Source organism: Sycon ciliatum, chromosome 3 (assembly GCF_964019385.1).
Source record: "Sycon ciliatum chromosome 3, ocSycCili1.1, whole genome shotgun sequence".
NCBI classification, from domain to species: domain Eukaryota; kingdom Metazoa; phylum Porifera; class Calcarea; order Leucosolenida; family Sycettidae; genus Sycon; species Sycon ciliatum.
The window spans coordinates 18,913,795-18,936,872 of NC_088645.1; the positions used below are offsets into that span (position 1 = coordinate 18,913,795).

Consider the following 23,078-nt stretch of genomic DNA (forward strand, 5'->3'; position numbering starts at 1 on the left):
TAAGAGATACATATCTGACTGACTTACACCACGGACACACAGGGTCAACTTGGTATGATACATCACTTACACACATCATGTCACGCAGCCAGTTCTGGATTCAAGGACAAGACAATCAGATATGGGACCATGCTTACCCATCTGTTTTCTTACTAAAATTTCCGAAAATCCGAAAAAGGACGGCAACGAGCTCCTAGCGTTAGCACACCAATACAGACGTTCACCCTCACGAATGACACGCAAAAACGATTTTAGGCGTACAGAAGGCAGCACATGTTTGATTACGTGCCATACTATGACCACCTGGACATTGACGGACTGAGCTTCCTGTGCCATTCATGTTGTGCGATCCCATTGGCAGTGTGCGGCATCCTTGTGCGACCGCCATTTTCAAAATTATGGCCTGGCCCATAACCTGCCTCATGCCAGGTTGACTGTAACGTCAGAGTGTGAAAATCACATGCACGCACAAATCCTGCTACGACCGTGGAGCCTTCCCGCTTGGTCGATCACAAGCTAGGCTGGCGGCATTTCACTGCGAAGTCAACGTACAGTTCATAGCTCTAAAGTTGTCGCAGATACATGAAGAGGCGCTGTGCACCCAGTAACTTGTGAAATCAACACATCGTTGGGGAACACCGTCTATGCTTTGCCCACGTTGTCTCAACTCCTGAGTATTACTGCCGTTATGATGAGGATCTCTACAGCACTTAGTAAGTCTGGTTTCTTTGATGTCTATTTATTTTAGGCAGGGGTAAATTGGATGATTCCCCCACGTCAGTGACTCCACAGACTCCCTGGATAACAAACCAAGAATATCTAGTCTCTTTTTGTCCGCTGAATTGAACCCAGTGTTTCGGTGTTATGTGTGTATGTTCATATTATATATATTTTTGTACTTTTTTTTAAAAGTATCAAACAAGGCCAGTCTAGGTAGGTCCAGGTAGAATGCTCAATTCACAAATGTGCAGAGCACTATATACGCTCTGTTGTGTGTTTGAGTATCTATACATTTCCTGACGGCAATCGTGTTCGATCTTCTCTTTTGCCCATCTCTACAGTGCTTTTCCTCTCGATTACATTCACTCTGGTATCTGCCACCGAAATCCGTCCCGCATGTAAACCATCGAATGTGCAGAATGTTCAAGTAAGGGAGTCGAGTAAAGGACAACTCAGTCTTGCATTGAAACCGTCTGATGAGGTAGATGTTGTTGCAGATACAGTTATTGGACGGAGGTGGTTAAATCTTACCTTTGAAGCTCAATGCAGGGCCTTCATCACATCTATAACTCTGAGAACAATCGGCAGCTGCACTGTAAAAGTGGAGAGAAAATATCACGGTTTTGAGGGTTCCACAACCATATTCCAGAAATCCTCGTCGCAGTGTGGATTGCAAAAATTTCAGGACTCGAAATATGATACTCGGAGACCTGTTCAATTGTATGAAGGTGCTAGCCCAGTTCAGATCAGAATCTTGGTCAGTAGCAATAGAAGTTGCGCAGGACAGTGCGGAGTCAAAGTAGACCGTCTTCCAATGGCAGGTTACTTACCCGTAATGATCATCCAGGCTCGTGGTAAGACACATTACATGCACATTCCCAATCATACTCTAATGTCCTCTAGATTAGGCCAAAACAAAACCAAAGTTTACATGCATTACACCTGCCTTCTTACCCGAACCCATACCACCAAATCAAGATCCCTTCTTGAAAGGACTCAACCATCACTGTTTTTCTCACCACTGCTACTAGCTTTCTGAGTATTTAAATTCCTTCTCACAACTGATTTCGGAATGAAGAATAACAGGGTGAGGTGAGAAGTAAATATAAATGTATGAGCACCTACCTTATACAGGGAAATGGCGCACAGATACACACCTTCCCATTATCTAGGTGGTGAATTTAAAATGAAATAATATGCGTGGAGACAGTGACAAATGGGGACCACCGGCTTGTGTAGTTGTGAAGCATGAGTTTCGAAAAATCCAGTTTCAGCCGAGAAGAATTGCGTTCGTTGCGCACCTCTGTGCATACCCTGCAGGAAACCATGCCATTCGTGGTAGTCCTCAAAGGCTTAACTAACGCAGGGTCTATTTTTTTCCAGGGTCTATCTCCTTGTATTGTGTAGTCAACTTGCAGCATTCCTTGACAGCGAAGCACAAGAAGCCATATACCACACTCACATTGAAGTTGACGAAAAATCCTAGTTAGGCAGAAAAACGTTAGTTCTTCCCTGACTCACATGCTTCCGCCAGACACACACACACACACATACACACACATACACACACATACACCCACCCACACGTGCACACACACACGTGCACACTTCACACGCAGACTTGTACTTGTTGCTCATTGCCAAAACTGGTCACATGGGTCTCCCGGGAAAGGGGAGAGAGACCCAAAAAGAATCTTGGAAAGATTACTCAATTGGCTATTGAACCGCGCAACAGCCGACCACCCCCCCCCCCCTGAAATCCCAAAAACTCTGGGTGGATTTGAAAATGATCCCACTTATGGGCTCACCACACCTCAGTACGTGGGTGAGGACAAGGTGCAGAAAAAGGATTGACGGCATCAGGATACCCGTCCAGAGATCCAATTGCAGTTGACCCTGCCCCCAGTTAATACTTGCCACTAGTGTGGGTGGCTAAATCAGGGTGGATCGGATACAAGCTTCACTAGCATCATGATTTACACAAGAATCTAGTCAGAAGTAGTCCATGGTAAACAGGTATGTATACTTCAAATAGAAAGTATATGAACTCTGAAAGCAACAAAGGTGGTAGGTACAACATTTCACCTTCCAGCAGCCGAGCTTGTCGGCAACAGACCCAACACCACCCGGCATAAGTGTACCCAAGGACCAAACTAACTCGCACACACACACACACACACACACACACACACATCACCAGCTTACAAACAACTGATGGGACAGCCACAGCGACGCAAGGTCTATATTGTTATATGGTGTAGTCAACGTGGAGCATTACTGCACTGCCAAGCATTACAGGCCACAAAACAGACTCGCATTGAAGTTTACGAAAACTCTTAGGCAGGAATAAAATATGAGATCCTGGTCTTGAATACGTCCATTTCTATAGATTGCGAATTAAAAGTCTTGGAGAGAGCAGTTTTGATTTACATGTAGCGACAAGGTGGACTAATTTGGCTGTAAGCATTTCCTATTTTTCGACATACAAAAAGAAAAAAAGAAGATCATTTCTCATGTGTTTGTTGATTTTGATCATTATACGTGGATTTAGGGAGGCTGTTGAAGATGTTCGTCCTGCCAACTTTGCTTCCCTTCTAGATGCTGACGAATGCGCTAATCAAAATCATGTCTGTCAAGCGCCTGAAATTTGCCATAATACGCTGGGCGGATTCAAATGCAGCTCTTCACGAAAACCGACATCTCGGGCGTTTACCTCCACTTCCCCCACTCTTCGGATGACAACAGGTTCAATCACATCAACTCCGTGGCCTGGTACTCTCCGCATGTATTTGACAAGCAACAAGTCCTCAAAACTGAATACAGGCTCAACTAGCAGTACCGTATTGATATATCCAACGGAGGTCCCTCTCATCACAGCGTTCACTCAACCCTCAGTGCAAGCATCCGCTCTCGTGCCAATACTAATCGCCATTTTTGCAGTTTTGATCCTGCTGACGTGCTGCTGTGCTGTGATATCGTTCTATTTGCTACGCTCGGGCAAGATATTACCATACTCTACGTCAAACTTGGTTACACACATTCGAAGAGTTCACTCTCAAGGCGCTAGGCCCTCCGAGAGGCCAGCCGCAAGCAATTGGGATGACGGGATGAGGCGCGAATCGCAGCTCTCCAATGTCTCTATTCGTACAACAGAAGCGACTGAAGAGGCTGTAGCATATTCTGCCTCAGGCCCTGCTGGTCCGGTGACATCTCGTCGCCTTTCCACCAAATACAGGTTTGAGGATTCCTGCGCCAGCGTGTCAAAAAGAATCGGAGCAACTGAAGAAGTACAGACTTGTTCTTCAACATTTCAAAGCACTGCCAAGCATGGGGATGACGTAAGAGGTGGGAGTAAAATGGAAGGGCAACAACTCAAGCATGATGAAGTTTTGATCGGCGGAAAGGCTGCACATTCTCCAAACAAACCACCTCACCTCGACATCTCTCGTGTAATTCTGCAGACACGAAATGCCACGGTGGGACACGCTTCGGCGGAGAAGAATGAAAGCGAAGATGCAGTGTTGGATATCTTTGCATTGCCAATGGAAAAGAATCCGGCCTACGAGATGGCAATGGCTAAAGAGGATGGCGCAACTGGCAACACGGAAGACGGACCAGCAAGTACGATGGCATCCACAGGTGAGCGTGCTGCGCTCCCAGGATTAGACCTGCCATCGAAGAGCACGCGCGTCCCTGTGCATGCCGCCTCGACTACTCAAAGAGTAGGTCACCCAGATGACGTCATCTCCAGTCAGCCAATCTACACAGCGCCAGACAAGTTGCAGTTCGCGTGCAAGGATGCGTCAGCGGGAGCAACTGGCCTAGGGTTAGGTCCACAGCCGGCGGGCACGGTTATCTACGATGAAGTCATATTGAAAGTGAACATTGGTGGAAATCCAAGTTCAGCTGACAACATAAATTCCTCGCTAGAACCCACAATTTACGCGGGAGTTAAGAATCTATCCAAAGCAAGGTCAGAGTAACTTCGGCCACCATTTGAGCCCTCTCTTCCAGTAGCTGGTATGGTCCTGCTCGCCTAAAGTCGCCGTCAGAACAATCTCCGTCTAGGTCTAAAGGTTCAGCCTTCAGCACGCATATTGCGACTTGTTCGTAAATTAGCATCTTCTATTTCTTGTTAGTGCCTTAGAGGATTCACACAGGACGAATTACATTGTTGCTAAATATAAGACTGCCGTTCTTGTACCACCTGCATTGTTTTACTTCGTTGCCCCCCTCCTTCTCCCACTCCCACCCCAACGAGCGTTATACAAACAATTCCAAAGTACAAAGTATAGTCCTAAGCACGTTTGAACAAAGCATACTGCGACCTAATTCCTTCCATTTTACCCGCTAGGATTCCAAAGCACACAAACATTCTGAAGTTTTCATTCGCTGCTATGTTTACTTATGGAATCTTGTCTGATTGGCTGGTTTGTAAAACATGGATATACTAGTGAAGTGGTATGCTCCATGGCAATGGATGGAACTTTATGTGTTGCTCGCTGGCTGATTCGAGGGTGACATTGTATTTCCCATTTAATTGCCAATATGTATTATTAGGCGTGAAAATTTCAGCCTGATAAATGACCATTGTTTTGCTTTGTGTCTGATTCCAGGTGTAGACTAAGCCAATGTGTTGTAACCTTTTTTCAACTTTTTCTCTTAGCTTGATCCTAATGCGCCTTCCTGTCACGCATCCAGTACTTTTCATCATTCATTCAGAATTCATTTCACTGGCTTACATGTTCACTTCTTTCCATTAAGCATTGTTTCAAGGTCAGAGAGCGAATTCAATTTTCCGCTGGATTTGGAATCACGACATCACGTGAATTCGTGTCCTTTGCATTGTTTGTCATGTTGTTTTGCGTCTTGATCACGTTATTGAGAAATAGAACGGATCGATTAGAGATTGGAGACTCCATCCACATGGAGGGGTAAACTTGCTGTTTCCGTCATCTATGCCTCATGAATGCAGCTACGAGCTTAACGTGCATGTAACTGGTTCAAGTTCATGATAAGTTCATTTGAACCCATCATGTGTTACGAATACTTGGCCCTTTCATGGATCTCTTTCTATGAAGATCCGTTACTGGAATGCATTCCAGCTTCCAAAGCCCAACCATCACGATAACAGCATACCCCTCTAGCTGATTTCAGCAGTTCGAGTGAAATGCCAAACGCTGAAATTATAAAAATCCAGAACCTGTACGTCTTGACTGGTGATCATCCAGCAACCGTGTCTGTGTTCAGTGTAGGCACTGTCTCTTTGGTGCATCGGTACCTGACGGTAGACGCAACAGGAGCTAGGTCAAACAGTTAAAGATACATATCTGACTGACTTACACCACCAACACACAGAGTCGACTTGGTATGATACATCACTTACACATGTCATGTCACCAAGACAGTTCTGGATTCAAGCACAAGATATGATATAGGACCATGCTTACCCATCTGGTTTCGTAGTAACATTTCCGAAAATCTGAAAATGGAAGGCAACGAGCTCCTAGCGTTAGTACAAAACTCCAGACGTTCACCCTTTTGAATAACAACCATGCTCCCTGAAACCTAGACCATGATCACTTCCATGTGGCACAGAATTCAAAACGTGTATTTGTAGTTTAAATGTCTTAACGCGTATACAAAAACCTTGTAGACGGGATGACCATGTCAGGGACTGGCATAACAGTCGATGAGAATTTTTTTAGGTAGATGAGGAAAGGATTAGACACTCTAATTTACTTCAGGTGTATTGCTCTTATTTGAAAAGGCAAGGATGCCGGCAGAGACCCAGTGACGCACAAAATTAGTAATGTCTCTTCGATTACCGATCGAACTGGTTCAATGGTATTTGAAACTGTGAACAAGTTAGAGGCGCATGTGAAAACATTCAGTGTCGAAATCAGAACCAGATTGACCTCGTCCTTGAAGGCTTATTCGCTGTTACTGGACTACTAATGGGTGCAAATGTCCTGGCGCTGATTCTCAATTACGTTAGGCAGCGAAGAATGAACAGAGAAAGCAGCGACTTGCCAGTGTATGCGACCCGTCGAACAGGGACTAACTGGGCAACCTGCCGCTCAACGGTTGTTACTGTCACAGCATCATCATCTTAAATCAACACTGGTGAATCAGAAAAAGGTGTCGTGACGAAGTTAACAACCCACGGCCACAGTTATGGACCAGGCAGCGTTGAAGGGGGAAGGTTTTATCCTGTTACCACTGTTGCAGAGCAGGAGTCAAACCCCGGCGGAGAGCCTTGTGAGCAGCCAGAAAATGCTACTCCAACGTGTCCTGCTACTAAACAGGAGGGCTGGGTACCGACGGAGAGTACGTATATCGATCACCGCAGCAAATGCAGGGACTCTATGGGACCAGTTGCTACATGTGAAGATAGTTTAACAGTCAATGCCGCCTACGAAACCAGACTATCTCTCAATGTTTCTGATCAGGACCTGTATATGGAGATAAAGTAATGGAGAGCAACATCTTGTCTTGTCTGATTTATCCAACTTGCTTCAATTCTGTTTTGTGGACTTCAAACGTCGTGTTTGCGTACACGTACATGAGCAAATCCCCATAATATAGCGGATGCGAAATTATAAATACTTGATATGTGAAGTTTTGGTCTAAGCAGTGCAAGTAGCTCCTTGGTTAAAACTCACCTGCATTGTAACCCCCCTAAACTGTTGACTATAGTTATTTGTTATTTATGCTGTGCACATCTTCTGTATCCGCAATATAGAACTTTCATCCAACTAGTATACATCACACAGCACAGTCCCCTCATTTATGCAGCAATGTTCACCGCCCCACCGCATTCTTTGGAAACTTCACAATTAGAACACCAACAGGACCATTGTGAATTAAACGAGCATCTGAGCCAGCATAAAGTTCATGGCATGTGAAATGCTCTCTGGTCGCAAAGCGATAAAGATCTTGTCTACGCCCAACAACAGAGTGCCGGGCAGAGAGTTGTGTGCTTTATTGCCGAATTTCTGAGTGACATTGCGTGAGACTTTTCCTTTCACGAGGTACAGCGTCGAGTATAGCACACAACTCCTCTCATCTTATGCTTGATATTAGGAATATATTAGGCCTCGAACAAATATGCTAAAAAGAACATATTGTTATGTGAGTTACGAAGTCTGAAGAAAATGTTGAACAGTCTCTGCTGGGATGACGACTACACCATAGCTCAGTGGTTAGAGCATCGTTAGCTACAAGCGAAGGTCCCTGGTTCAAGTCCTGGTGGTGACAGTCAATTTTTTCTTCAGACTTTTCCCGTTTGTCTCTTTCCCTCAAACTAGTGAAGATATTGTTATGCTCGCCGCATATCAGGGAAAACCTCCATAAAATGCCAAAGGCTTGGCAAGTTATGCAAAAAGATAAGCCAAAATATGCTAAAATATGCTCGACATAAGCAGAAAGTGTAGATCATTTCAGTAAAATTACAACCTTGGAATATTCATTGGCTTCACGGCTATCATGCTTATGGTGCAAATCAAAACACATGCGGAATAGTGTGGCTGAGGTGTGTCCCCAGCAACCGTAGCGATATTGTTCATCCGGGGGTAAATGTAGCAAACGCCTCAACCATTCCAAATTCATCCATAAAAGGCATTTCTGAACGCATTTTGTCCATAAATACGAATGCTTTGTCCATATTTTCTTCAGAATATTTGAATAATATGCTGCCTTCATTCCAATATTACCTTTGTCACTCAATATGCCATATATGAACTGTGTCACAAAATATGCGGAAAATATGCAAAAGCAGATTTGGTCGAGGCCTAAAATAATAATTGTTTAGATTTAACCATTGTTAAATCTAAACAATATATTGTTGACTCACGCTGCTATTTGGTGTTCATGAGGTGTTTGTCGCGCTGGAAACGGAGCGTCTCTGTAAGTTTGTATCCCTGGTGATGTGTGTGCCTGGAGAGCACTATAAGTGGTGCTCTTCAGGCACAATCTTCCTCAGCCTACTCAAGCTCAACTGATGAGGGGTGAATTCCCCGAAACACTGTGTATTGAGCAGGAAGTGGCGCTTTCTTGCTGGTCTGCCGAGTCGAAGGTTCGATAGACTTCTCGTGTGCTCTGGATGGCAGTCGTGACTCAGTCAAGTGTCAAGTAAAGTCGGCGGAATAGCGCGAGCTCCGATGTGGGGAGCAAACCCTTTCTTACAAATCATCGCCTAAGTCGCCACCACTACTGCGTAGATTTAACCATGCTGTGAATTTCCAACAATGTCTGCATCGCCGTGGCTGAAACAGACTCACTCTTCCTCTAGAGGTTTCGAAGAAATCGTCGCGCTTCAAACGGAGCAGAGCGTCCCACCAAAGCCTCAATACATGTATAACAACATTTATAAATAGCGCAGTGCTCCTCAACTACAATATTCATCTTCTTACCAATGCTCAACTGACTAGAGAACTTCCGAAACCGTAATATTTGGATAGAGGGGCGTACTTACCTTTGCGCTTTGCTAGGCAGAAAGTTTGGTAGGCTGATCAAGTGCTGTGAATGGCAGACAGGAATATATCACAAGAGCAGCTGAATGAAAAGGTGTGTGTTCCCAGTTAGATGCTCACTCTGTCTCATTACTGGCATCGACATAATATTCTTACACATTTTCGTGGAAGTAGTATACGAATGATGAAACATACAAATAAGAGATGAAAAAGACAAAACAAATTTATTGTACACACAACTTCATGGAGTACTAGAGTGCCGTGCCCTGACTAAAGCATTTCGTAAAATTGGTCTTTGCTAACTGTGAATAGATACTGTCTGACTTCCAGTTGCTTCCTATGACAAATACTGCAGAACCGGTTTCAGACATAGAACAGAATAAATAGAAAGACTACAAGGGTAACAACCTGGAACAATGAGAATATACCAAAATATACGACCAGTTGCCACAGGTTCCAGCCTCCAGTCGAAATCATGGTAGTAATTATAATATCATGCAGCTGGCAAGCACATAAATTAGAAATTCGCGGCTTGGCACCAGGATAAATACTCCAATAAAAGACATTGTAAGTTACGTCTCCCGTTATGCGGTCTCTTTCGAACAGGCAAAACGTGATTGCTGTGCTGGGTGATGTACCCAAGTTTTTGAAGACCCTCAAAATCTAACGTTATGCAATGAGCTGTGGTTTCCTTATTTTCAATGCTCAGACAAAAAAAAAGTGATAAATTTAATTGTGAAGAAGTCTGCTCAATATTTTGAGATGGAGTGGAACTTACAACTATCAACCTGCCAGATGTTTCCAAGAAGGGTTGAACTTGTGTGCAAATTATACTTCAGTACGGAGACAGGACTCTTCTTAGCAAGCATGCTTACACACTAGACCTGTATAACTTAACCTGAACTAAATGGGTAGTTTCAAACGATTCCTTACAACAATAATTATCTTTCGACTGCATGCAGGCGCTGTTGCGTACACTCCTTTAACCAGCTCATGCACATTTTTGTTTTTATTCTACGCATTCCCGAGTTTATGTGTAGCAGCAGTATGTTGCGTCCACAGCAGAATGGCTTGGGTCAGAGGAGAGCGGAGAGAAAGCAACAAGGCAATCATCATCTATGAAATAGGTCACAATAATCATTAAATGTTGTCAGTGTATTCTTTTCTACTGTCCAGCTATCCTCACTATTCTGATAGTGGTCACGGAAGGCTGGGCTACGGGTACAACTTCTTCAGTAGCGTCTCAGTGTTTTTCGCCTGGATATCCTGCACCCCAGGTCGTCCGAGATGATTACAAGGGACATCAACTGCGCTATTCTAGTGCTCCCAAATCGGCAGCGACCCAGGTCTTCCGCTTTGTATCGCCAAGGAGCCTGAGCTACGTTTTTCACGTGCCGTATGGATGCTCACTGAAGTTAGAAAAACTGACTATGACCGTGTTCGGTTTGTGCTCTGTGAGTGTCATTCTTCGACCCAGTCAGCATTCGCCTGTAACTAAGGGCTTGTTTAACGCCCCTCTTGCTCAATGGAACAACCCAGTACGTGGCTGCAGTGGAAGCATTGGCCTCTCCGTGGTCGTTTCGACCTATATAAGGGGAAGACATCAACTGTGGGTGATGTGGCGACATTAACAGTGCAGTTGCAAGCATCGGCCACATGCAGAGTTCAGTGCGCTGTGAAGAGTGACGGTCAAATAACGCCTGTGATGTCAGTGGAATGGAACGGTAAGGTAGTAAATCGCGACCTCTAAGGGCTGTAGACAAGCACTAAAAACAAAATTTCCAGCACTGCAGAGCCCGCAACATTGTGAATATATCACGCGTTAGCGCGGTTTTGTATGTACAGCCAGGCCTTGCTTAACCGCACACATCCATTTTTCTCCAAAATATCAGAATAGGCGAGGCAACCGGATAATCGGACACACATACTGCATATACATGTTGCATTACATGTGCTGGAAATTGGTCACCAACGATTTTCTTCCCGATGGCCAGGGATCTGGAAAAATAGAGGACCGAAAAGGCGACGTCTGACTGCACACTGCGCTCTCGATTATACATGTGAATGGTTCTCTAGGTCTTCATTGCTGGGTAGCTGTCAGAAGTTACAGACTTTTCCTTGTGACTTTATTCATCTAGACATTCCATTACCAGGTGCCAAGGGGAGTCTGAAGAGTAAATCGGTAATCAAACTGAAACTGGCACTAAAAAGAATATGTTCAAAATCAGTCAACAATTAAAGAAGCCTGACTATTATTTCTTCTGTACTCCCAGATATCAACGAGTGCAGGACTCCCGGATTACTGGGACCACGCTGTACAGGGTCGGCTTGTGTCAATACCATGGGGTCGTTCAAGTGCTTGGGGGAAGAAATAACCGTAATTCCTGCGACCTCACCCGAAGGCAAGTATTTTATTGTTTCTAAGAAGGAAATCAGGATGAATATTACAAAACGCAGCGTAAATGTTTAGGTTGTTACAAAAATATATCTATGAATAGGATGAAGGCCGCAGACATCCCGCACCTACGTTACAAGTACTATTTTTCTCGTTCCTATCATCAGTGCGAACACATACCAAACTAAAAAATCGATTCTGGGTTTCCATAATTTTATTGTTATAAAATTCACATACACGTCGAACAAGTAACGTACCTGCGTGATGTCTCCGACCTTCATCCTGTTCATAATATTATTAATAATGCAAATAATCGACGTGGAGACAACAATTTTATAATAGCAATAAAAAGAACAAATTCTGCAGTCATCGCCACACTACAACGAAGTCATGAAAGTTTACCAGAATTAATTTTCTTGTCACATTCATCAGTGGAAAGTCGTGACTGAAGAGTAACCATGCTGAACAATGATTAAATATACATTCAATGATGTGTTACGAGAACAAAATACAGTGCCAAAATAGAAAGAGGGAAGGTGAGACAATAGCAGTGAAGTGAGAGCTAAGTGCAACGGTGGGTGAAAAACTAATAATTATAACGCTAAAACTGTGTAGTGAGACAAACAATCATGCTGTGCACCTACGAAAACAATTTTAACGCACCTACATGTTTCTTCTGCTTACAAAGATCAGGCTTATGCAAACGAATACAAACAGCCTCAAGTACTTTCAACTGACTAGCATACCGTGCACGACAAAGAACAGAAAAACTAAAATCATCATACACCTGCAGACACTTAGGGTGAGACAACAAGTGAAGAAAAACGGCAGACTTCTTACGATCACAATCACCATCAGATTCCTCGTCTCCAACAACCGCAACCTCGTCCTCCGTTTCATCTCCCAACTCGTCCTCAGTGTCGTCCTCCGTGTCATTCTCCTCATCAACACTGATCGGTCCCAGGCTCGTTTGACGTTGTTTCACCTCTGTTCGTTGACTCCTCCTTTGATCTTGATGGCAACTTGTTACCATTGTTGTTGTTGTTGTTGTTGTTATTGTTGTTGTTGTTGTTAAATCTTGTGTTCCCAGTGTCCTCGCCGGTGCTTGATCTCCAGTACTGTAATAATTCATTGAATAATTAGCCGTTGATCGTCTAGGTCTTTGAATGTTGATTGTGTTACTTTCTTTGTTGAATTCCGTTCCCTTCAGCCTTCTTTCTCGTTGTTCACAATCAGTGCTTGCCTCATCCATATATGCACGTGCCACCGACACCACAGACTCAGCCCCAGCACCGCCGATGATACATGTAGGTGGCGGTTCTGGGGGAGGCAACGGCAAAGACGCGTGTGACGGCGATGAGGGCATTACCTCATCACAGCGTCCACTTTGGTCTTGAGCTGAATGTTGTTGTGGTGTGTTATCTTGCATTGTTATGGTGCATTGTGTTGTGGTGACAATATGCCCATTACCCGACTCCAAGGCTCTCGATACGGGTAATGGAGGCACTATTGCCGATGACGGAAATTGTGCTAACGATGGCTGTGGCCGAGGGTTCTTCGGTGGCCTGCCGCGTTTTGGTCGCAGTGCCCGTGCCGAGCCAGTCAGCATATGCAGTGGGACGTGCTGCTTGATACGTGCGTTCAGATGTTGAAGAGTCCTACCAACGTACCGACTACCGTATTGTCGGCACTCAAATTGGTATACCAATTTAGATGCAAGTTGGGTTGGTAGGACATCCTTCCTCACCGTGAACGCACGTACAGTTGTGAAAACGGGTACAAAATGTACCGCGTAGTAAGTTTGCTGTACAATTTTCCGTACCAAGCGACTCATGGATAATGAGAGGTTACCTTTCCAGGGGAGAGAAAGATACGTGGGACATTTGTCCGGGCCAAAACGTTTTTCCTTTTTATCCAGCCTTTCGCTCATGAGTTCCTTCAATAGATCGTCAGGGTACCCGTTCTTTAGAAAAACGGACTTAAGGAAGTCCAGTTCCTCAGCTAGTTTGGAAGAGGAGCAAATACGCTCTGCTCGATCCACCAAGTTACGCACTAAATTCACCTTGTATTGGTACGAACAATACGAGTCAAACATTATGTACTGGCCGGTGAATGTAGGCTTTCTGTACACAGATGTTACGGTACCCTGACTATACTTTTCCACAAGGACGTCTAGAAAGGGAAGTTTGTTGGCTTGTTCGTGTTCACACGTAAAACGTATGGAAGGATGTAGGTCATTTAGAATACCAAGAAAGATTTGGCTATCTTCAAGAGAATCAAACCAGGTGAAGGAATCATCAACAAAACGAACGTGCAATGCTGGCCACAACTGTTCTGCAATCAGTGACTCGCAGTAACCAACGAACACATTCGCTAAAACTGGACCCAATGGAGAGCCCATGGCTACCCCATCAACCTGCCCGTACATAATGTCACCGAAGGAAAACTCCACACCAGTCGTCACGAGCAACATCAGTTCCCGGAACGCCGTCTCCGATATCCATGGCGTGTCAACTTCATCATTTCGGTACAACACATCTAGGCAAATATTGATAGTCTCTTCTAACGGGACATGCGTGAACAGACTAACAACATCAAACGAGCACATATGCGCGGAGGCCGGAACCGGGTGGGAGCGAAGGACGTCAATGAATTCGAAGGTGTCTTTAACTGTATGTTTGCAATAGAACGTTTGCACGATGTCAAGCCAACCACACAGCCATTTAGAGATATTATATTGTGGTGATGCAACCATGGATAATATGGGGCGCAACGGACAGTTCGGTTTATGTATTTTTGGTAGCCCATAGAGACGTGGCCGGACGGAACCAATGGGCCGCATTTTGAAGAACTCTTCCTCCGATATCTGTTTATTTTCCTTAAGTCTCTTGAGAAAACTATTCAACTTTTTCTCTACTCGAACTGTGTTGTCATGAGTAGATACCGGACCGAGTTGGACAAACTTACTCATGTCCTCAAGGAGCACTGCGACCAAAACGCGGCAGGCCACCGAAGAACCCTCGGCCACAGCCATCGTTAGCACAATTTCCGTCATCGGCAATAGTGCCTCCATTACCCGTATCGAGAGCCTTGGAGTCGGGTAATGGGCATATTGTCACCACAACACAATGCACCATAACAACGCAAGATAACACACCACAACAACATTCAGCTCAAGACCAAAGTGGACGCTGTGATGAGGTAATGCCCTCATCGCCGTCACACGCGTCTTTGCCGTTGCCTCCCCCAGAACCGCCACCTACATGTATCATCGGCGGTGCTGGGGCTGAGTCTGTGGTGTCGGTGGCACGTGCATATATGGATGAGGCAAGCACTGATTGTGAACAACGAGAAAGAAGGCTGAAGGGAACGGAATTCAACAAAGAAAGTAACACAATCAACATTCAAAGACCTAGACGATCAACGGCTAATTATTCAATGAATTATTACAGTACTGGAGATCAAGCACCGGCGAGGACACTGGGAACACAAGATTTAACAACAACAACAACAATAACAACAACAACAACAACAACAATGGTAACAAGTTGCCATCAAGATCAAAGGAGGAGTCAACGAACAGAGGTGAAACAACGTCAAACGAGCCTGGGACCGATCAGTGTTGATGAGGAGAATGACACGGAGGACGACACTGAGGACGAGTTGGGAGATGAACGGAGGACGAGGTTGCGGTTGTTGGAGACGAGGAATCTGATGGTGATTGTGATCGTAAGAAGTCTGCCGTTTTTCTTCACTTGTTGTCTCACCCTAAGTGTCTGCAGGTGTATGATGATTTTAGTTTTTCTGTTCTTTGTCGTGCACGGTATGCTAGTCAGTTGAAAGTACTTGAGGCTGTTTGTATTCGTTTGCATAAGCCTGATCTTTGTAAGCAGAAGAAACATGTAGGTGCGTTAAAATTGTTTTCGTAGGTGCACAGCATGATTGTTTGTCTCACTACACAGTTTTAGCGTTATAATTATTAGTTTTTCACCCACCGTTGCACTTAGCTCTCACTTCACTGCTATTGTCTCACCTTCCCTCTTTCTATTTTGGCACTGTATTTTGTTCTCGTAACACATCATTGAATGTATATTTAATCATTGTTCAGCATGGTTACTTTTCAGTCACGACTTTCCACTGATGAATGTGACAAGAAAATTAATTCTGGTAAACTTTCATGACTTCGTTGTAGTGTGGCGATGACTGCAGAATTTGTTCTTTTTATTGCTATTATAAAATTATTAATAATACTTGTAATAATAATGACAGTTCGCATATCACTCATTGCATGAGGTCAGCGCATCCGTTAAAAATTTCGGGCCAAGCAGCTATATCAGAAGCAGATTGCACAGCATCCAGAAGCGACAGATTAATGCATTGTTAGTCTTTCTTGAAAACGTCGATCCATCTAAGACGTGGTCGTTCTCGGGGTCGTCGTATATCTGTTGTGTTGATTGACATTCATAGCTATATTTAAAGTAATACCTCCACGTAGATTTTTTGTAAGTTACCAAAAATCACTTGTTCGTAGTTACAATGTAAAAAATGTTTCACAGCTGACATCGAACACAACTTCATCCCTTTGTTCTTTTCGTATCCCAGGTGCTACAAGGCTCGGAAGGTCAAATACTAGTCAGTCTTCCAGTACAAGGAACCTGGTCGAAGATGCACAGCTACACACCAGTATGGTTCCAGCCAGAACCTCAGAGCTTGTTACCACATCATTTCAATCCGCCGCACTCACTACCATTGCCGACACCACAGTGGGCGCGGCGGCTAATCCTGTTGTTCTTCTTGCTGCATCCGTGTCCGGTGCTATAGTGGGGACTGCGATTCTGTTCAGCATCACGTTCTTGGTTCTGCGCAAGACATGTCCGTCACGCAACGCAGATCCGACTGAGGATAAGCACTTGCGTCATGGAGCCAATCCTCCTTACACCATTGATCGCTATACCAGTTCAGGTCGGCGAAAGAGTCCCGCTCAACCACAGGTTTCCAACTTGGAATTGAAAGCCAGTCCTCCGAATCCAGTCATGCCTCACAGCGAGAGTGCCGTTCTTAGGTCGTCGTGTGCATGGCACGTGGAGCCCACTGAATGTAGGGCTTACGGATGCACTGACCAGCAGCCAGAAGAAGCAATCTATTACGAAATACCTTGAAAGGAACGTGCATGTCTTTAGTTTCTCCATTCATGCAGAATTCCGGACCCTGTAAATCAACTTAACTTTAAATCTGGTTCCCAATCCGGATCTACAAGTATGCTACTATTCTCCTTTGCTACATGCATGTATTTCGTACTGCACCTACTAAAGTGGCGCTATTGTGGAATTTTCACAGCCTCAAAGGTTGTTGTATGACAATGGCTTTTCACACCCTTAAAAAAGCTTACTTTTGCCCAGAATATTGTTTTGATATAGTACCGAAAGCTGCGATAGCAAATTGCGCGACACCATTAGTACACATACTTGAATGGACTTGTTTTCCTCCAGCCTATTTTTACATCATCTCAGACTGTTTTAGGTGAGCATTCCATTCACGAACACACTCATTCGTAGGGTTCAACTTTCCTCTAGAGATGTCGTGAATGTTTGGATAGAACATTCTTAAGCATTGATGTTCATGAGATACATGTAGTTCGTGGAGTATAGTATGTGCCGTTGTCGAATAGAGATGACCTCCCTGCATAGCTTGGATAACCCGTCCAGACATGGTTTGTGAAATCGCACACTATACAGCGCTGCGAAGTGCACAGAGGACCTAACGCCTCAGAAAACAGATTATAATTATGTATACAGTTTCCCAGCTGCTATTTTCTTCCCCGAACCCTAGGCACTGCGTGCGTGCGGCCTTGATTATTATTAGCTAACTTCGCACTGTTACACCTTGCTTGGTTTCTTGCGCCCTACTATATACTATACATATTTGTCAGGTGAATTATTCTTTTACTTGAAGGAAAGATACAAACGGGAAAATTCTGAAACAAAATATTAATATTTTCTGTCGCCACAACGATTCGAACTAGGCCCCTTCGTCTGAGGCCAGCGATGCGTGTAAATTGCAAAATCCTATTCAAGATCACATCCCATGACGAGCCTGTGGTTGACAAAACAGCTTTCCGAAGGAATATTAGCAGTAACCATACTTTAAGTATCCGCATTCACCGATTTGACTGGGCAGAAGTCGCGGTGCAGGGCTAACTTGTGAGTCTTCCGCTAGTTGGTCGAACATTTGTGTGTGTCCCCTAACCACTAAATAACTAGCTTCATTTCAGCCATTCGCACATTAAAAATCATTAGACCTCAATACACATACTCTAGCACGGTCTCTTTGGTGCCTAGGTTTCCTCAACAGATTTGAAGTACGGTCATTAGTTTATATACATTTTTGCTTGCTTTAATTATCATGAATATAAGCCTATTATACATGGACTGGAGTCTTCGAAATGCGTTTTTAAATATGGAGAACTTCGGTTTGATTTGTTTAAAAAGACTTTCCGCATTGGGTTTGACCCGGTGAAAACAGAAACCCCATTCATTGTTTGGAAGATTAAATTCATGGCAAGACATTTCAGAAACTGGTAAAGTGATCATGGGACCACTATGGGTGGAACTGGGAGTCTCAACATAAAGATTAGCTCTCTCTGCCGTTCTCTCTGTCTCTCTTGTTCTTTCTGTATCTCTCTCTGTTTCTCTTGTTCTTTCTGTCTCTCTCTCTATTTCTCTCTGTTTCTGTCTCTCTCTCAGTCTTCTCTCTAGATATCTCTGTCCCTCTCTGCCCCTCTCTCTCTATCTCTTTCTGTCTCTTTCTGTCTCTCTGTCTCTGTCTGCTTATGGCTGTCTCTGTCTCTGTCTCCCTTATTCCGTCTCTCCCTGCTCGCCATGTGTGAATGGTTATGCCTGTGGTGTTCACCGTGAGCTCTGATAGCGGCAGTAATAATTTTTGTGAACTGAAATCAAGCTTGTTTTGCATGTGTCCGTATATACCATTGTATAATATAATTAATACTGTTATCTCGGTAATGCGTGATGTACTCTAGTTCGGGAAAGGATATGTCGTTGCTGAACATCTTGCCAGACATTACCTTTACTTGCAGATGCACACAAATTTGCGCCACCTTCAACTGTTCAGCATTCGGTGATGCCACAAAAGTGCGTCAATGGAGTTTTAAATTGACTGCTGGTACGTGCTCAGTCCTGTACAGCGTCAGACATGCCGAACAGCAGCTTGCACACATTTGGAATTGCATTGGTAATCAAAGGGTGAAGAAGAGTATAACGAGTTCAGGTCGCGACTAATTTGACGCGAAATCTACCACAAACCTTCCCGCTGGCATGGTCTTGTGAATGCCTTACATCCGAAGTGTCTAGTCTAGCCTGGCTAACATCCGAACGCCTGCAGACAATCACAAATACAGAAGTGGCCAAACGAAGCACGTTTGACTAGTTTAGACTATGTATGCTTGTTTTGGCAGATCGCGTACTGAACAATGGTCTGCAGAAACATTGCAGGGCAGATATGCCAAATCACCGTTCTCCCCACCCATAAACTGCAGTGGTTCAACTCGTAACTAACGTCGACTTCACACATTAACCATGGAATTTAGGCCGAATCAAGCTGTAACATGGAGTTTTTTAGTCATCGTCAGACTGTTGGCCCTGCCCTCGTTCCATGGAGCACATAGTTTGTCAATTTAAAGTGTCCTAACCCGCATTGTAACGTGCTCACGAATGTTGAAATGTCCAGTAAAAGACATTGTGACTGGATAGAAATACTGCGTTGTCAGGAGTAGAATTGATAATGCTAGTTTCCAATAAAGCCATACTGAGGAGAAGAAGAGTACATAGAATTGCCTAAAGTTATACACGCATGCGAGGAAAGGCGAAATATTAAGTGTTATAACTAACATTCTATAAAACTAAATTCATAGTCATCTGTCACAGAAAGGCTCTGGTGGTTCCTAACGTGAGTGAGGTTTCGTCGTGAAAAAATGAGTCGGCAATGGATCAGGGAACTGACCACGACTGGTAAGTGTCTTTGGTTTACCATTCAATAAGTACATGTATAGCATTAAATACACATTATGTAAAACAAGCCAGCCATCATTCATTTCCTTCTGGAAATGCTGATAGTGTCAAATCAAAGAACCCTGTTACGCTTACTGGACAATTCTGAGGATGCTGTTCTAATTATCCATCCGTACTGTGCCCATAAGTGCGTTCGAGTTACAGAGTTATTGTAGTCCATGGCGTATAGCATGCGTTGGTTTTGTGCTAACTAGGCCGGTTGCAAGTAAGACTTTGCTTCACATTCTTTGTTTTGTTCTATGCAGGAGGCATCTTACTCTTAATCAGCATCACATCATGCCAGTCACGAAGGTGCATGTCATTCGATGGCCAACGTGGCTCACCAGATAGTTCCTACGACGGGGTAGATTTTGCTAGTGATACGACTCTTCCTCGTGCGTACAGGAGTGTAGGGTTTGTCAATGAAGACGTGTCGACTTTTAGGTTTTATAGTACATGCAATATGAGACTGAGGAAATTGTCGTTCCGAATGGGTCCCAACACAGAATGTTTAGTATCTACTATCATAAGAAGGGATGGACTGCGGGTAGCCACCGCATTGTCTACCTTCCACCATTGCTTGCGGAGCACGTTCTGCGACAAAGTCATAGATTTTGGAAAGCTAGAAACGCACCAGGTTGACATGAGAGTTCCACCCGTGCTGGAGGTGACGGGCAGAACGAAAGATCTGCATCCGGACTACAATTGCACTGTTCTCACATCTGGCTCCGGCAAAACACTTTGGACACTAAATTTGCGCTGTAAGTAAATGTTCCGGTATCCTTTTGCATTTGTCAATTATACATATTGTACATCATTGTCTCTGTCTAACTCCCGGCGGCCCCGTAATGCAATTAATGGTGAACGATGTATGTGCCATGGATTTAGAAAGTCACTTCGGCTCTTTGGGATGCCGCATGCGGGTAATATATTCGGTCGAATCCCACTAATTTTAAATTTCGTGTAGACAGGATAAGGGACCCATGACTATGAAAAATGAGCATACGTCAACCCTCTTACTAGACTGTACCTGTAATGGAATCAAAAACTGAAACACATAGATTCTAAAATCACCGAGTATCTAGACATGCCACGACAGAGCACTAGTAGCTAGAAGACTAGTGTCCCGTCTTCTTTCTAGGTTTTTCATATTAGCTAGTAGAAATTCTAACTCAGTTTTTTTTAATGTTTTCTTCAACACAGTTTGGGAAGATACGCAACCTCCGATTTTCACCACGGCAACTGCACCGCACACTAAACCGTCGTACGCAATGACGTCCATTCCGAATCAAGAGACTCAGACCCAGATCGCAAAGAGATATTACAGTTCATCCCATTCACCGATGACGACCACCTCGCCATGGTTGCCGACATCATTCCGAGTTACCTCTCCCCTGCATTACAAATCCACAGCCAAGCCATTCGAATCAGTTTCGTTGACTGCGTACACGGCCTCGCAATTGAAAAGAACAAATGCGGACCTGGCATCACTCACACCAACTACAAGCAAGGACAGGCGTAGAACGCTCCAAGTTTCAGAGTCGCCATTGTGGGGAACAATAGTTCCTAGATCAAGTTTTACAGTGCAGCAAGGGACTCGAGACTCAAAGTCTACGTCGTCCACACGTGACGCCGCAGTAATAGCTGGCGTGGCTGCAGGAGTTCTGATGCTGATCATTGCACTGGTTATTATCGCGTACCGATATCGTGGTTTAATTGCCAAGTTAACTGGCAGAATAGACAAAAATGATCATCCGGTAAATGCGGGAGGTTCGACTACCCAGTGTGATCCCGAGATCACACGCCCTACAGTCAATGTTCCGATGTACCAAAGCGTTGCTTATGTGCCTTCTACCAGTAGTTCGTCAGGTTTGACAACCAACGAAGCATATGATTCAGCTAACCAGGACAGAAGCGAGCACCTATATACTTACATTCACTGATAGATGTACAGTACATTCCGTAGCACCTATATACTTACATTTACTGATAGATGTACAGTACATTCCGTAGCACCTAGCCAGTATAAAGGGGATAGTATTTTCGGATAGAACTTGAGCAGTCCAGTGATTTTATTTGTTAATTAACACAACCACCTCATGTATCTGTATGAAATCGTTCTATTTGTTGAAGCTCTTGGTGAAATTAGCTTCTTGTGTTATTACATTAATATAGTGTTTATAATTTTAGATTAAAATTACCTGGCCCGTTAGAAGCTCACTCTGAATCATGCAGTACGAAAGCTGTGGCATTGATAGTGTAAGTCTTCTAAAGATCTTTCACCGACCTGTTCGGCCAATAAAACCAAGCTGATGGCGCAGAAACAGCCAGAATCGTTTAGATAATCGTGAAAGCCTACAGAAGGTCAAGTATATTCTATCTAGGTTGATATTTTGTAAATCTCCCCATTTGAATTTACTTACTCATAATCATTTTTGCCAAAATGTTGAATTGACTAAAGATCACAGTTTGTCAAAACAAGTCTGAATCGCAATAGGGCAAAGATCTAATGGGTATAGGGCAAATACCACGTGCGAGATCACGTGTGAACGCGGCCTTACACGTTGCCTAGAGTACTAAGTAAAACCCGGAGCTCACATTCTCACTGCCGCCCCAGGTACCACAACTGCAATAAATCTGTACGTAGCGGGTGGTTCATGAGGTCAGTTCGGTGTCTGGCATGATGGCCCGGCACATCAGACAGCAATCGGCACATTGAACATGCTGGAGACAGCTTAGGCGTCGCTTGATTGGGACACACCTTGGGTCCCAGCTGGACTCATCACGGGATTATTTGTCAGGGAGAAAATAATTACAACCTTACAGGATGCGATAGTTGTGGGCAATCGCACCTGTACACGACACACTAGGATAATACGCACCTTGGTTCATTATTCCAAACTGGATACGAAGATCACGAACATTCACGACAGATGGCCACAAGGACCACCGTAGTGAAAGAGAGTATCGAAATGTTTGTGCGCTGGTATATGTGAGGAAGTCATGTCCTCAACATTGCCATTTGCACTAAGCAGTAATATTATTGAGGTGTAAAGAAAGCAGGACATGTTTAGTAGCGTGCCATGCTGTGACAACCTGGACACTGACAGACTGAGCTTGCTGTGCTATTCATGTTGTGTGCTCCCAATGGCAGTGTGCGGCATCCGTGTGCGTCCCTAAGTTCAGATCGCCTGGCGCATACCTTGCTTCATACCAGGTGGACCCTAAAGACAGAGTGGGAAAAGCATGTGCACGCACAAGAACTGTAATGACTGTAGAACCGTTCTGTGTGAGATCCTTTTCATTCAGTTTTTTTCACTACGTTTTCAACGTACAGTTCGATATAACTCATTGTGTTTCAAATAGTCGGTGGGTTACCGTTAACTTGAGAAACTAAGACGTCATTGGCGTTCACTGTATGTACCT

The 23,078-nt window shown here is 44.2% G+C and overlaps 3 protein-coding genes across 4 annotated transcripts in view; all 3 read left to right on the forward strand.

Moving 5' to 3' along the window:
• LOC135811659 (uncharacterized) overlaps positions 1-16,936 on the forward strand; it is a 32,466-nt gene extending 15,530 nt beyond the window's left edge. The window contains exon 4 of the mRNA XM_065324894.1: positions 16,192-16,936. Within this exon, the coding sequence (XP_065180966.1) occupies positions 16,192-16,748 (557 nt within the window). The 3' untranslated portion in view covers positions 16,749-16,936. The remainder of the gene's footprint in view (positions 1-16,191) is intronic.
• Positions 570-5,554, forward strand: LOC135811658 (uncharacterized). 2 transcript variants are annotated; one of them, XR_010552678.1, is made up of 3 exons: positions 570-713; positions 1,062-1,147; positions 3,319-5,554. XR_010552678.1 is itself a non-coding variant. In XM_065324893.1 (2 exons), exons 1-2 carry the CDS (start codon positions 1,535-1,537, stop codon positions 4,701-4,703), a joined length of 1,425 nt encoding a protein of 474 aa, XP_065180965.1. In that variant the 5' UTR covers positions 1,505-1,534; the 3' UTR covers positions 4,704-5,554. The 2 variants fall into 2 exon arrangements, 1 of the variants encoding a protein (XP_065180965.1); XM_065324893.1 differs by lacking the exons at positions 570-713; positions 1,062-1,147 and adding an exon at positions 1,505-1,574.
• Positions 16,937-19,703: 2,767 nt separating the features above from the next.
• On the forward strand, positions 19,704-22,055 carry LOC135812532 (uncharacterized). The gene is made up of 3 exons (XM_065325861.1): positions 19,704-20,413; positions 20,856-21,621; positions 21,669-22,055. The coding sequence occupies exons 1-2, from the start codon at positions 19,969-19,971 to the stop codon at positions 21,593-21,595; spliced, it is 1,185 nt and encodes a 394-aa protein (XP_065181933.1). The 5' UTR covers positions 19,704-19,968; the 3' UTR covers positions 21,596-21,621; positions 21,669-22,055.
• The last annotated feature ends 1,023 nt before the right edge of the window (positions 22,056-23,078 follow it).